This window comes from Brachyhypopomus gauderio, chromosome 7 (genome assembly GCF_052324685.1).
Source record: "Brachyhypopomus gauderio isolate BG-103 chromosome 7, BGAUD_0.2, whole genome shotgun sequence".
In the NCBI taxonomy this organism is placed as follows: Eukaryota; Metazoa; Chordata; class Actinopteri; order Gymnotiformes; family Hypopomidae; genus Brachyhypopomus; species Brachyhypopomus gauderio.
The window spans coordinates 10,835,245-10,851,311 of record NC_135217.1 but is presented as its reverse complement, the minus strand read 5'-3'; the positions used below and the strand labels follow the sequence as shown (position 1 = coordinate 10,851,311).

The 16,067-nt window shown below is 42.5% G+C and overlaps 2 protein-coding genes across 2 annotated transcripts; one reads left to right on the top strand and one right to left on the bottom strand.

Moving 5' to 3' along the window:
• Nucleotides 1-184: 184 nt before the first annotated feature.
• On the bottom strand, nucleotides 185-11,024 carry ctdnep1a (CTD nuclear envelope phosphatase 1a). The gene is made up of 8 exons (XM_077011620.1): nucleotides 10,258-11,024; nucleotides 8,413-8,479; nucleotides 7,769-7,887; nucleotides 7,045-7,116; nucleotides 4,357-4,473; nucleotides 3,977-4,088; nucleotides 2,382-2,466; nucleotides 185-1,813 (listed from the first exon to the last, which is right to left on the bottom strand). Exons 1-8 carry the CDS (start codon nucleotides 10,360-10,362, stop codon nucleotides 1,753-1,755), a joined length of 738 nt encoding a protein of 245 aa, XP_076867735.1. The 5' UTR covers nucleotides 10,363-11,024; the 3' UTR covers nucleotides 185-1,752.
• Nucleotides 11,025-11,504: 480 nt separating this feature from the next.
• Nucleotides 11,505-15,751, top strand: LOC143518818 (PHD finger protein 23A-like). The gene is made up of 5 exons (XM_077011616.1): nucleotides 11,505-12,114; nucleotides 13,024-13,055; nucleotides 13,284-13,376; nucleotides 13,574-14,138; nucleotides 14,388-15,751. Exons 1-5 carry the CDS (start codon nucleotides 12,087-12,089, stop codon nucleotides 14,579-14,581), a joined length of 912 nt encoding a protein of 303 aa, XP_076867731.1. The 5' UTR covers nucleotides 11,505-12,086; the 3' UTR covers nucleotides 14,582-15,751.
• The last annotated feature ends 316 nt before the right edge of the window (nucleotides 15,752-16,067 follow it).

Genomic DNA, 16,067 nt, shown 5'->3' with positions numbered 1-16,067 from the left:
TAGAGTAAGATGAAGGATGCGATTTCTTTGTTCTCGGCTGAACCGGTTATTTTAAAATAGCACACTCCGCCACATCCAGACCATTAGGTGTCAGTATAATGGCTGCTTCGTAATGTGAAGAATAACTGGAAAATAATGACTTATTGCACCTTTAAAGTGAAAGTTTCACATACCAAGTAACAAGCACGGTGACAAGAGTTTTATTGGAAATATGCACAGACCTGAGGTCCTGGCCCAGGCAACAGTGCATTCACACACTCTGTTCTTGTGTTGTTCAGATAGGCAGAGCAGGTCAATACAATATATGAATATGAGAGAGAGAGCGAGAGAGAGAGACTTTTTTGACCACATCAATCAAATGAGTCCATGGTACAAAAAAGAACAGAAAAGAGAAGTGCATGTCTTTGCATTGGGACGGACTGATAACTGTGGAGAACAAAAACACTTCCAGTTGTGAATGATTAGAATCCATCCTGGTCCTGCGTGGGAGGAGCCACCATCCCAAACAGGATGAGAACCAGAAACCAAATGGAGGTGAACGTGAGATGTGCCTGGCAACAGGCTGTCCCGCTGTGGAGTCCTGCTGTTCTGTCTGCGTGACTCATCCATGTTTATCAGAATAAAACAAAAATAAAAATAATACAGATATAAAAAAACACCAATACAACCTGTTGGATTAATTCAGTTTTCAGAATTTTATACACAAACCAGAAAGTTTGCCAAACTAAACAATACCATTAGCCTAAATGGTGGGTTACTGCTGTGGTACTGTCTCTAAATCAGTACCACAACAGAGTACTGTATGAAACTCAGAACTCAATACTTTACACACCTCCTACACTGATAACAGTGAGAACCCTATTCATGTGAGCCGATACCTGAGATGGCTGGGGTAAGGCGAGATGAGAGGAGGGAAGATCAAGGGGAAGCACCTGAAGCAGTGATATGAGAGCAAATGGTCTCTGTTCTCTGCTGACTGCGTACTACGTATGCACAACCCTTAGCCGTGCCTGTGCTGTGGGGAGCACTGCTCACACCTCTCTCCCACATCCTGCTGCAGCAGGTCCACAGGTGGAGGGACACAAAGACACCACGGCAAACTCGGTCGATGAGGGATGTACAGAGGTACCATGAGCAACAATCCCTAATAAGGGGGTAATGGGACCAAATGGAGATTACAGGTGTTCTTGCTTTCTGGTGACATTATGCACAATTGCTTATTCATGAACATTGATGGCAGGAGGTGTGAGAGGTGTAGGACAGAGGAGGAGGAGGAGGAGGAGGAGGAGGAGGCAGACCGGGCGCCGTCTCTCTGATCTTCACCAGTTCTCTTTATGAAGAGGGGAAAAGACCACGGAAAACACAGCACAAATGCAAACGTTCTCCCATGTTTTCACGCTCCATCATGCATGCTTATCAGTCCACCACAGTAAGGCAGTTTCCATTTTGCACAAAAATGAAGGGGGGAAAGAAAAAGAAAAGAGCGAGACTAAAACAGAGCTGGCCTCTCTGCTTGACGTACGTGTGTGTGTGTGTGTGTGTGTGTGTGTGTTAAAGCTTCTCCACCGTATGCGTTATTCTCCTTTCTCCCTCCAGTCTTACTGACGAAGTTCCTCAGAGAAGTCATGTGACAAGAGGTCACGTGACAATAAGAGGGCGACAGTTCCAGCAGCGGAGAGTCAGCTTGAGGGTGGAGGCTTTTAAAAACCAAAACACTGGGTCCAGAACAAAGACTGGGCCCTTCAGACTCCATCACCAGAGCCTGTGCTGGTGGAGGTTTCGGCTGAGGACGGAGCGGACATCTGAGGTGAACCTGCAGAGCGACAGAGAGAAAGGCCAATCAACCATTAAAGAAGCAGCATCAAAAACCCCTGTAACATGTATGCACTTGTAAGCTCACATTGCAACTAAAAGTCTAAAAGATTCTTAATTAAATTGATTTGGCAAAAACATCCAGCAAAATGTGGCCCTCCTACTGAAAATAATTAGAAAGGCACATAAAATGAACACCTCCCTCCACTGATTACTTCTGCTTCTGAGGATTATAATAGTAACTAGGTCTGTAGGTTTGTGACTGATCAAAATTAGACTGAGAATAAGAAATCATCTTTATTATGCCAAATGTCAGACATAGAAGGGCTGTTTTGGTTACCGCTCCCAGGTACAAGACACACAATATAAACAATATATTACTATTATACTAATTCATCCATGAATTACAAAAATATTTGTATGAATGATAAAATATTTTGTTTTATTATAAAAAGAGCCAACAATCTAAGCCCTCATCAGTGTATGTGCATAAATGAAGACTTTAAAAGAAAGTGAAATTTTTGCAGTACACAGGAAAAAGCTCGATGACGCAAGCTGGGAGACTATACCTCAACGCATCCAGCATTGGCAGCAGGTTTAGCAGCGCCGTGTCGCTTGGGTCACTAAACCACGACTTTATAGGTATTGCATTGTCTGTGAAGAGGACACATACAGTAAGTGAAATTAACTCAAGACATCAGACAGAGACGGGCAGATGTGGAGATGGGCCGTCCCTTCTTTTTGAGCAACTTTGACGAGAGACAAACTGTGATGGGGCACCATGATGACAAGGCAAAGTTCTGGGTACCATTCTGCTGGAAAACTATGGTCCCTAGTATTCATGCTACTTTGTAATGTTCAACCTACCTAAACAGAACAACCTATATGGCAATGGTATTCCCTAATGGCAGTGGCCTCTTGCAGGACAATGCACCCACTCGCACTGTAAAGATTGTTTACGAATGGTTGATGAACACGACAGAGTTCAAGGTGTTGACTTGTGCTTGATCATATTAAGGACTGCTTAATCTGGAGGCCATGTGGGATGTGCTAGAAAGGTCCAACCTCTGAAGAAGGAGGACCCATCTTTCAAGGATCAGCTGATTACATGTTGGTACCAGAAACTACAAAACATCTACAGAAGTCTTGTGGAGTCCATGCCTCAAAGAGTCACAATGGTTTTGGCGGCACGACAGGGGGCAACTATTTTAGACAGGTGGTGATCACTGTACGTGTGCTTCACCAGAATGTATTTGTCTCATTTGGATATATGTGACCATCTCTCAGTAAGCTTTACTTGATTTATTATTATTAATTATTATTTTTATTGTAGTGGCACATATTCTTCTTTGCAGTTGTACAATCACAAATTCAAACTGATTTTTTTTTGTCAAGGACAAAAAACTGTGACGTCCAACAAAACTCGTTGTGTAAAATTTTACTTTTTAGGTCGAATCAGAAAAACATTCCATCAATAAAACATGACCAAAATCTACATTAAGACTTTTAAAAATGGAATATAATGAAATATGAATGTATAATATAAATAGGAGGAGGCAATTACAATAATCTACATTTAAGGTACTGGACGCGAGCAGTAGTGTTTTACCATCAGGTGAGAAGGGATCAGAGAAAGACAACATTATGCAGATCAAGAAAGACCGAACATGGGTTTTAAATGCTGTACCAGTAAACCAAACCCATAATTTCAAAAAACAACCTGGCTTTCAACAAGAACCATGTGTTATAACCACATCTATATTCCAGGATTCTGTACAAAACTGAATAATATCCTGTGTAGTTGAGTTGTGGGACTGTGGGCTTCTTGTGAGGTTTTTGTTTCCTCTGTCTGAGACCGCAGCCAGAGTATTGAACATGTTTGACTGCAGAGGGGGCCCAGGTTGGGGAGGGAGACAGAGAGGACAGGCTGGGTGGTTTTTATCTAAAGGTCACCTCTGAAGTACAGTGGCCAACTCTGACTCTTTCCCTGCATCTAATAAAAAGTCACCAAGCAGCAAAACAAATGCTCCAACAACATAGTAAAGATCCCAGTACAATAACTGGGTCCAGGTAGTGCCCCCCACATAGCATTAAGCAAAGGTCTATCCCCCCCCCCCCGTGTATGCTCACAGACAGGCACACACACATGCACACAGCTGTTTACCTGGATGACTGCGGTAGGCTCCAGGTGAGTTGTCCAGGATGACTACACTGGAGAGGTCGTTGTGCACCACCGACAGGTCCTTTATGTAACTGCCCAGGTCTAGTGTGCAGTGCTGTGTGAAAGGAAACACATGAAAACACAGTCCAAGTGGGATCCACTCCAGCACAGAGTAACGAATGAGTAACGAATGAGTACCATTCATCAGCCTTATAGAAATAATATTAAATTGTGGGTGAAACCCAGAGACACATCATCTTCGTCTCAGAATACAGTGTTTAACATCATGAAATTCCCACGCACGGCCCAAATATGCTTCATTTTGTTTGTCCTCCCCCTCATGTTCACTCAGAGCATCAGCGGGTGCAGAAGTGACAGCTCACCTGTCTGTAGTATCTACGTTTGAGAATTCCCCTGTTGTTGTCCAGCTTGTCTGCTACCGCTGAGCCGTAGATCTCCATGCTGGCTGTGAACACCACGAGCTCATACCACTGACTCACCTGAGAAACAGCAGCCAAAACAGAGCATGTTCAGCCTACGGGCCACGCCCACTGCCAGGTGCCTCTGGCGAGATGCTTATGGAAATAAAGCAGTGACAGGTCACACTTTAGCCCTGCAACTAAAGTCAGCAGAGCCAGCCAGGCTCACTCCTACATTCAGTTTAAACCGGCTGAACACACTGTGCTGAACACACTGGGCTGAACACTAACCCCCAGGGCAGCTACTTGCTGTGTGCGACATCTTGCAATTGTTCCTGCACCTTCGAAATGTCCTTAGTTAAAATGTGAAACACTGGCCCCAGAAGGTCCCCAACCCGGACACACACTCGTTTCACCACTCAAGGTTCACACATTGTTCGGTGTGTCCTCCATGTCAGAGGAAACCAACAGCACCCCGTGTCTATAAACAGCTCTAACTTTAGCATTAAAGCACCGTTCATTGCGGCTTGGTCACCTTAAATTGTGTACATTCACCACTCTTATTTACTACCAACACTTAGTGCTCATATTTAAAGTCCATATGAATTTAAATCGCAGCCCTCAAGGACAGAGTCCAATATATTTTACAACTTCTATCAGCTACATTCACATTACCAGGCTGATGTGATTCAGTTCAAATTCAAACAGATCAGATTTTTTTCATGGCTGTGTGAACACAGAAATCCGATCTTTTCAAATCAGGTTTCAGCCTCTTATTTGTGTTGTCATATGCAACTTGTGATCCTGCGACAATGGTCAGATTGTAATTTATGTTTTTTTAATGCATTTTTATGAATGCATTTAGCGCTGACAGTCAGCAAAACGTTGCACAACAAATAGAAAGGGCTCCAGCATTGACAAAAGTCAGTGGAAGGATGGGGAATTTGGCCAGATATTTGGGGAAAATAATCAGTTCAAGTTAAACTGGAAGGTCTCTGCCAGAATCAAAAAAACAAGTCCCAAATAAATGGAGTCACAAACATGGCTACATCACCAAATGAAAATAAACAACGATTCGTCTCACAAATGTGACAGACTGTCTTGTTGGTGATGGCAGTGACTCGCGCAAAAATATATCATTGTGTGCATTCATGCCATTCGGGAGAACATACAGTACTCACATTACATATATAGGACACATGGAATTATGAATGCAAACTGTCAAGATGGGCAACTGAGCACAAAATTGGACTAGTAAAATGTAGTTATGCAGTTTGTTTTCTCTAAGCTCTAGCCCCACCTTTGCACTTTTGGAGCTCAGACCACAATCAGCCCAGCAGTGGCACGGGCTTATAAACACTTTCTCTTTTAAACGAGGGCTTACGTGGCATTAGCTGTATGTATACTTTAGGCTTATCCAAATCTGGGTTGTGTTTGTTCATTTGGCTCACAGAGGTAAATCAAAATAGGGGCGTGATCACTCTTCCACTTCACATGTGCCTGGACTTATACTATATTGCCAAAAGTACCTCACCTTTCTTGGCTCACATATGAGCTTAAGTGACATCCCATTCCTAATCCTTAGGGTTCAATGTGATGTTGGTCCACCCTTTGCAGCTTGAACAGCTTCAACTCTGTCCACAAGGTTTAGGAGTGTTTTCATGGGGATTTTTGACCATTCATCCAGAAGTGTATTTGTGAGGTCACATACTGATGATGGAAGAAAAGGCCTGGCTCTCAGTCTCCGTTCTAATTCATCCCAAAGGTGTTATATCGGGTTGAGGTCAGGACTCAGGCCAGTCAAGTTCATTCACACCAGACTCTGCCATCCATGTCTTTATGGACCTTGCTTTGTGCACTGGTGCAGAGTCATGTTGGAAATGGAAGGGGTCAGCTCCAAACTGTACCCACAAAGTTGGGAGCATGAAATTGTCCAAAATATGCTTAAGCATTCAGAGTTCCTTTCACTGGAACTAACGGGCTAAGCCCAGCTCCCAGATACTTCACTCCAGAGAACACGCCTCCACTGGATCCGATGCTTTGCATTATACTTGGTGATGTATGCTTGGATGCAGCTGCTCGACCATGGAAACCATTCCATGAAGGTCTCTGTGCAGTGTTCTTGAGCTAATCTGAAGGCCACATGAAGTTTGAAGTCTGTAGTGATTGACTCTCTAGAAGCACTACGTGCTTCAGCATCCACTGACCCCACTCCGTCAGTTTATGTGATCTACCACTTCGTGGCAGAGTTGCTGTCATTCCCAAACACTTCCGTTTTATTATAATACAGACAGTTGACTGTGGAATATTTAGGAGCGAGGCAATTTCACGACTGGATTTGTTGCACAGGTGGCATCCTATCACAGTTCCACACTGGAATTCACTGAGCTCCTGAGAGTGACCCATTCTTTCACAAATGTTTGTAACAGTCTGCATGCCTAGGTGTTTAATTTTATACACCTGTGGTCATGGAAATTATTGGAACACATTCTGTTAATTTGAATGGGGGAGCAAACTTTTGGCAATATAGTGAATCAGCATGCACATCAGGATAAAATAAATGCCATCTGCTGTTCTAAATTAATTAGGTTAATAAAACTAATTGTCCTTCTCTTATTACACATTAGACACATATCCAGGAAGAGTACTTACCACTTCTAAGAAGAAGTCTACATGGGGCCTTTTATGAACAAAAAACCTCACAGGGTGTTTGTCTATTACCACCTAGAGAGAGAAAAACCATCATCAGAAAACCAAATTACACAACTGCTTACAAATATAGAATATGTATCTCATATCTAACACACAGACCGCAGCACCTAATTCCTGATTGTATCTACAGGCAGGTGCAGGCAATGTTTCTCCTGTTCCAGTGATGTTCCTGACTCAGCCCTTGAAAGGCTTGAAAAGGAGCTATGGGTCCCATTCTGGTGTGTGGAACTTAATTAACATCAACCCGGTGGAGCAGAGGCAACAGCTAAACCAGCTAAAACAAAGTGCAAGCAGGGTGGGTTTCTGATGTGCTGACTTGGGACATCTATATTGTGTTTGCTGTGGAGTTTGTAAGGACCTTCTCGCGAAGGACAATCACTAAAGAGTGACTGCAAGCTACAGAATGGGAGGAAGAGTAGGAGACAATGTCCCTCTGGGTAGAGACTGCTGGAAGAGTCATTAAAAGTAAAACTGTGTGCATATTTATTCTACCATGATACAGTTTGTCTTGTACACAATATAATATTTTTATATGTGTAAAATGTTTTAAGGATTGGTATGTATGTAAGGGCTTTTTGTACGTATCTTGAGAGTGAGTGTAGGGAGATGCGGGTTTGTGTGTGTGTGTGTGTGTGTGTGTGTGTGTGTGTGTGTGTATGCGTACCTTTAGGATGAAGTCTGGTGGAGTCCCAGGCCGTACTGTAGGTCTAAGCACTCCATCATGGTGGGAGTGAATGAGGGTCTCATCTAGATCCAATACCAATATCTTCCTCTTCACTGCATCTACACCACAGAGCACATAACACAATCAGCTCAGACACTCACACCCCCTACACTCAGAAACCCCCACCCCTTCAGCACAAACACCACAGTTGACTATCACACACCACAACAAACTCAGCTCTCACACATGCATATCCTCCCACAAGACAGCTCAGACTGCTCAACTCCAGCAGAAGCAAAAGACAGCACCATACACACATCAACAAGTACACTCAGTTGTTCCATTTAACACAGACCATCTGCAAGACCATTCTCTCCATCACCCACCACGGTGTAAGCATGCATTCACACAACTATAGACATAAAACTAACTCCAAAGCACAAGCCAGGTCTTCAGAATATGAGGACCACACGTAGTATTTCCCTACTGGAAAATGATTTCAGTGAACACCCAGACCAAACATGTGCTTTGGGTGAAACGCTGAACTAGACTTCTGAAGGGGTTGTTAAGGGTGCCTAGCTACCCCACAGCCTCCCGCCCGAGGATGCAGAGGGTGCTGCAGCAACAGAAGCCCTCACACTCACTTAGTCTGTTTCTCGATGCAGGTGACAGCGGTAATGTGTCATAACGCACGGTTTGGTACTGGATTACCTGTGGAAAGAGAGCAGTGAGACACAAAGAATTAAAAACAAAGGGTGAGAAAAGAGCAGCATTAATGCACTGCAAGAATATGGAATTGTGACACATTTAACGAAAAAGTGCATTAAAAGCTAATCTTTCCAAAACATTTATATACAAGTATATATAAAAAGCAGAATGCAGTAGTTAATGTAAACACCACTTCCAAAAGGCCGCTAGCACACTAGCCTGTGATGCAGCGGCTGACTCTTGTCCTTAATGGCCATGCTGGGTAACATGGTTCTCCCCAGAGATTAAAACTGAGGCTCCCTGGAAATCTGGCCCGCTTCCAGAGCTGCCCCCCTCCTTTCTCCCCCCTCTGCGTCTCCCTCTCGACCGGTCTCAGATTCCCTTGCTGCCATTGCTCTTGTCTAGTGTGAAGTCCAGCTGGGGGGCACCATGTTTCCAAATGCCTCCAGACCACCCCTCCCCCCACACCTGACTGCCACTACACCACTATTTATAGCCCCTCCTCTACAGCTGTCAAAGGATGTCAGAGAGGGAGAGAGGTGCACCACGCAGTCTTTAAGGAGGCTCTGGTTCCAATTACACCTGGCACAGAATCACATGTATGTCAAACTGTACGTACTGCAGTCTATAGGTCACTGGAATGTGTACAGTAGCCTTAGGAGCACTTGTGATAAGATCGAGTGTGTGAACGCTGAAAACAGGCACTACCTCTCCACAGACCTTCCAGTGCCAGTTCCATCACTGCCTTCACTGTGATTCGGGACCAAAAGCAACAACGGATTGAGTAATAAGACTCAGGAACATCCTGCCAAACCAAACTGCCTGAAATCCCTCCACAACTTTGGGGTGGTTACATGAAAAACAACTAAAGGTCATTCATTAATCGCTATTTGCCAGTGGGGCCCTTATCAAGACCTGTACACATGGCATGCGAGTACTGTAAATTCAGTGCACATGCACAACCTACACAATGTACAACACAAATAGCCTAAGTAATCAACAAGCAGTGGGTGGTAAATCCAAGGCAGTTGGCCTCAGAAAGTAAATCCATCAAGGTGGACAACAGCTGTCCATTATTATTTACTTGCCTTTCTTTAGTACAAACATAAGGACCATACCTGAAGCCGGCCTAAAAGGTGGACACTGTCATGATGTCAGCACTAAAATCAGGACAAAATAAATGACAAACTGTAACTCTAAATCCTAATGTCAGCTTTTGGCTGCTCCTGGGTCAGTTAGACCTGCAAAGGTCCATAGTCCAGGTATGTAAGTGGATATGGAGGGTGAATAACAGCTCTGCAAGATTACTGCTAACAAATATGAGAAGCATGCAATTTGCATGATCTAACACCATAATGACTGATAGGTGACCTGAGCTTAACAAACAGCTACAGCAGCTGCACAGTATTGTGATAAAGGACTAATGAGGACTAATAAAGACGTACCTGCTGAGTGATGTGCAATTATAAAAGTTTGAACAATTGACACAGAAGGAACACACTGTTGCCCAGTCTTTCTACAAAAACTTTGTTATACACACAAAGCAACCAATCAATTCAGTGGACTACATGATGGTTTAAGAGTTTTAAATTCTCTAAAACAAGTTTTAATGCAGCCAAAGCACATCACACATTTCCAAGGAACGTAATTTCGACCACTTTGAGGACTTCTACAGTGAAAAGGCAAAACTTTATCAGCTTTATTATGTTTTCTTCACAATATGTTTTAATAACATTGTAAGATCAAATTGTGTTAGTTGATAGATTAACTCTTGGTCTCACCGTTCGTAGATGCTTCCTGAGAATGTACAAAATGAAACCCCATATTCTAGACGTTACTCCAAGAAAAGTGCGAATCCCAAGTAAACATTGGCGCGTCTTCAACATGTTGACAGATAAAGATCTGTGCAGGTTTATGATAGAACTGATCGGACCACCAAATTAACCTTAGTGCTCACAGTCCCGAACAGAAAAGCTCTACCGGCTATACTTAATGCTAGCTAGTTTGCTAGCAGTTTCCTTGCTTAACAAAGCTGCTCGGACAAGTCAAACAACGTCGTCAAACAGAAACTGGCAGTCTTCAGATCTTTAGGCGTTGCTGATTATCCTCCAAATAACATTAAACATCCCAGATAAAACGAACAATAAAATCGTTGCGCAGGCTGAAATATCCAAGTGGTTCTCCACGCACACAGACTCCTTGGGTACCGCTAGCTGGCTAACATAGGGCAGGCTAAAGGTAGCTAGCTAGCTTACTAGGTTAACTTGATTTGTTTTCTGTTTGCCAGCTAGCTAGCTACTGCGCTAGCGAAGCTAGCAAGCCCTCTGACAAGCTGTCCAGAGGAAACCTCCACGAATTGACGAAAATTGAGCCTGGAAAATTCGACGTTAGTCCCACGAGTTTAGAAAAGTCTCCAAGTGAAGAAAAAGTCCAGTTAGACGCCATCAAATTTGATTCTGAGCATATCCAGGAACGAACAGTGAGCCGCCATCGGTACTTTGGCTTCGTCACTTCCGTGGAAAAAAAAGACTCGCACCTTCATCCGGCGACCACCAAAAGGTTCAGTCACGTTCAGCTATGTGCTGATAAATTATAATCAAAGTAAAAAGAAATGAGCAAAAAATAAAGGAACATATTTGTCTCTCATGTTGTCATGTTTACTGCAAAATTATACCCTTTTGAGAAATTATGAAAGCTTGTATAGGCATTTGTTGAGTTTGTGCTTTTTTGTGGTGAGAAGCTGATTCTGAGGTTGGAAGACAACTTTGAATGATCAGATGTGAACTAAAAAATATTTTCCAAACCTACAAAAAGTTGTCAACTTAGCTAGCTTTTTAATTTGATAAAAATGTATTTTTTCTGTAACTTCAGGGACCTCATATAGGTACAGAATTGGATCGTGGTGTGTTTGTTGTCCTGTGAAACTTACTCCAAGGACATGACCCGTGCCCTAATTGGCGACAACCCGAAACTTTAATTTTGAAGAGTGTTAAGGAAACGGAAATGAATGGGCTGGTTGCCAACGCCAGGCCAAACGTCTCTGGCTATGGCTGGCTTCACATTACAAGTGTTGTTTGACGTTATAAGTGGTTTTGCGGGAATAGCGCGCACTTTATATAGACAGCTCGCTACCAGAGCTTGCGTGTAAAATATCGGTTTGAGTAGTTTGGATTCGTTTCAGATTAGTTTTCGAAACGCGTTAATTTTGTTAAGTTATTGTAAATGTCACCAAGCTGGTTTATGTTGCGGTAATAGCACCACTGAGTTGCGGCCAACGGATAATCAAACGAAGTCAGGGGGGAAAGTCACGCTAGCGCGTCCCAGCTAGCCACTTTATTTGGTCTGCTTTCTGTAGTAGCTAGCACGCTAGCTAAAACATTGAATGTAATTTCTAAAATACGCAACTTGGTTTAATTGTTACATCGTGTATATACTGACATTTAGTTGTTTGATAACTTATTTCAACGATTTGACTGCGGTTTAAATGTACTTTTACCTCCGAGTGGTTTCCAGTAGGGACTAAATTAATTATCAAAACCGTTTAAGGCAATACGTGGATAGCAGCTGCAATAAATGTCCGATCTGAAGCAGAACTAGGAGTAAACACGCGATGCTCGGAGTCATGTCAGACCACCAAGGTAAGAACATTCACATCGCTGTCACACCGAAGCCTTGCGTTGTTGGCTAGCTCGCTAGCAACATCAAGTTAGCCAAAGTCTTCTGCAATTTCCACCTATGTCAAAGACTGCTGCTAAACGGGTTTATTAGCTGACAACATATACCTGACAGTTAAAGTTATCAATGTATTAAACTAGCACAGTTAATAAAGCAACATTTTAGTCAACCTTTATCAACGTCGTTCTGACTGCAACGAGATTATTCTCGGTACCATGCGGACGAACTGTTAGCCCATCACGGTTAGAATAGCTAACTTGTGCTAGCTAACGCCAATTGTCTTCAAGTTGAGCTAACCTAGCTAGTTAGTGGCCGACGATCAAACACAAACATCTTTATTGTTTTGTTGTTGGTATATATATATATATATATATAATATATATATATATATATATATATATATATATATATATATATATAAACATACATATATGTATTTATATAACATTGGGAGGGAGAGATATAGAGAGACTGATATGTTGGTAGATGCAGCCCGAGGTCTCGTTGAAGTGTTGGCTAGCCAAGTTAGCTCGTTTATAACTTCTCTCTGTTTTGCCTTTTTTCTGCCCAAAGTTTCAAGTCAGGTACGCGACGATGGCTAACTAGCTAGCTTCCCAGCTGCACTGTATCGTTGTGCAGATAGCTAATGCAATTCCGTTAGTTTAATATGGTCGTATTTACGAAAGCGGTTCTTATCCGTTCTTGGCTACATGACCACATCAGCGAATTTCGACACGACTTGACAGTTTAAGCCAAGATGGCTAGCTAGCCACGGAGCTAGTTAAATGCTAAGCTGTTTTGTCCGCTGTGCTGATACTGGCCACCTGTCTCGTATTTCGTATTTAACCGTAAGTCGTCTTTTCCTCTCTTAGACCCTGTTCGAAAATGCAAAACGGAGGCAATGGTAAGTTATGAAACGCTGCAGTGTTGAGCCGTGTATACAAAATCGTATCGCTTTTGCCCTTGTTCATTGAACCCCATGGCATGTGCTTGTTGATGGGGGATGGTGTCCATCGGCGTTTGTACTTTATAAAATAAATGTATGAGCGGGTAACTTCTACCTTTCAATGTTACATGTTGTCTTTCTATTTTGGTTGTAAATATGTACTTTTTGTACATTTATATCTTTCAGCCTACAGAAAAGAGGAAGAGGACAGTGGAAGACTTCAATAAGTTTTGTAGCTTTGTTCTTGCTTATGCTGGATACATTCCCCCTGTAAAAGAGGTTTGTTTCAGATGCATGCCATTTATTGATCAGATGTATGACTACTATGCAAACATAATGGGGGGGGGGGGGGGGGGGGGGGGGCTTGAATTTTGCATATTTAACTTGCTGATAACCAGGTGTTATGCCAAGTATGTACTTTGCGTGTATACTGTAATTGTGTGATTATGATCGTTTTTGGCTTTTGTTTGTTTTAGGAGAGCTCCTGGTCTCCCACTTCATCAGACTCTCCTATTGGGGTTTCCAGGGCAGTGGGTGAAGACGCCCTACATGAAAGCTGGACAGGCGGTCACTCTGAACACTGCACCACACACGGCTTTATGCATAAAGCCCACAGCAGCAGTAAAGGGTCGAAACAGCCGCCCACGGACCACTCTCTGCTCGACAAAATGAGGTTGAAGGACACACTCTGCCAGCGAAAGTCGCACAGCAAGGCTGACAAGAAGAAAGAGAAAAGGCTGAACTACTCTTTAGAAGACAAGGGAGGAAACGGTCTGGCAGAGTCGAGTATCAGACGCTGCAGGAAGCTGAATAAGGCTAAAGGAGGACTGAAGAAAGCGAAAAGGTCCCCAAAGGCAGAGCGAGACTTTACCAGCTCAAGTCCCTCAAGTGGGGAGGAGCTTGGACTAGAGGAGGGCCTAATGGAACAACCTGTGCCTTTTCATGAGGCGGGGCTTAAGCAGGAGTTTACAAGGGAGAGGGATCTGAGTTCCAGTGAGACTGACACCTGGGTGGCTGATGAGGACATAATGGTGGAGGCAGGTAAGTGTCTGTTGCACTAGTGTTTAGTGTCTAGAAGAATACAGTGCACGAAGATGAGAATGTGTATGAACCTTACCAGTACTGTACATGACATTTTTATTCCTGTACAGGAATTTTAATAATATTATTTTTATTATTTTATTTTATTATTTGGCTGAGGGATTATTTCAATATACAGCATGTTTGATGTGTTCATACCACAAGTAGCAGCCCTCAACTGAAACTGTCAACTTTCTGTTCTGACTATAGGGGACGACTCGTGGGATCTGATCACTTGTTACTGTGGGAAGCCCTTTGCAGGGCGACCCATGATCGAGTGTGATGAGTGTGGCGTGTGGGTCCATCTCTCCTGTGCCAAGATTAAGAAGACCAACGTGCCTGATGTGTTCTACTGCCACCGGTGCAGGGACTCCCCCAGCTCTTCACACAAAAAAGACCACTGAATGTGTGTGGAGTCTATAGTCCTGTCCTTTTTTGCTAAAGACTTTTACCTCTCATGACCAAAAGACCATCTCTGCAAATGCACATCAACATTTGAATATTAAAAATGGGAATTTGTCACTCAGCTAACAGTACTTTTTGTAATGTGCATCACTTTAGCCACTTCAGCCAACTGCTAGTCTTCTTACAGCAAGAGAGAAGTTGCAGCCCATCTATGATTTTATCAGTAGTCTTTGTTATTTTAGTATGTCTGAAAGGTGTTTCAGTTCAGACGGATTACTACATCTTAATTATTTGTATGAACCAAGGGCTTACACTAGGGTTATACTCCCTGTTTCTACAACATGGTCAGGGCATGTTCACAATTTTATACCACATTTTGGTGTATGGGACGTTCTTGGTATACACCAGACATAATATCCTGCACTGCATTCATTGTTTTGCCCATTTAATTGCAGACTTAAATTCTTGCTTGTTTTAAAAGTACACTCCAGCCATATTTGCATTCATTATAAGAACTGCCCCATAAATGGAGCTGAAAAATGTCTCGTCATTACCCAGTTTCTGATTTTGTTGGGAGGTGGGAGAGGTGTTTGCATATATCAGGTCATTAGAAAAGACATTTTTTAGGTTGTGTAAATGTTGTGGTTTGGTATGTATGGGCTTTTTTTGTTTGTTTTTTTTTTTTTATATGTACAGAATCATGGCTAAACCGCTTACATTTAATCAGCTCAGAAGCATGTAGTTTTGATGGTTTACTGTCATCTTATTTACAGCTATGACATGTCTGTTAATTGTATTCAGCACCCTAGATGCTTTTAATGCACATTTAAGTAATGCATTTTACATTTTCTGTCATACAGGCAATTGTAGTTACCTGGAATCACAATTCCCAAATATGTGGCATGGTTACTATTTGTATGTTCTTCGGACTGGATTGAAGTTCGCCTTATTCGACAACGGTTGTTCTCGTTGACGGTAATTTTCTTCAGAAGCATTTTCCTAATAAACTGGAAGTCAAACTGGAAGAGGACTTTTAGAAGCATAGCAGAGCTGGAAGAATTGGACTCCCTTGACTTTTTCCCTCATGATGAGTGATTGTAATTTATTTGTCACTATTGTGATGTTTTGAGATCTAAGATTAAAGGTTATATGTTTGGTTGGGATGTTCAGATGGTGTTTAAAGTCATTTGTTGTAAGGTCTCGTTCAGTGTAAATCATTTTTGTTTAACTTTGCTAGCAGTGTTGAATAGGGTTAGTCACTTGTACGATCAGCTGTACGTCAGTGCATTTATGGTTTCTTCCACACACCTCTGTGTACAAATGTAAGCCTATATACTGGACCTAGAAAAGTAAAAGCTATATTTTTGTCTGTTTTCTTTTTAGTAAAGATTTAAATAAATAACCTTGTGTTAAGGTGAATGTTTTGTTGAGGCTGTCACTACGCTGTTTTGGTCATTGCTCTTTAAAGCTTGCTTCATATTGGAG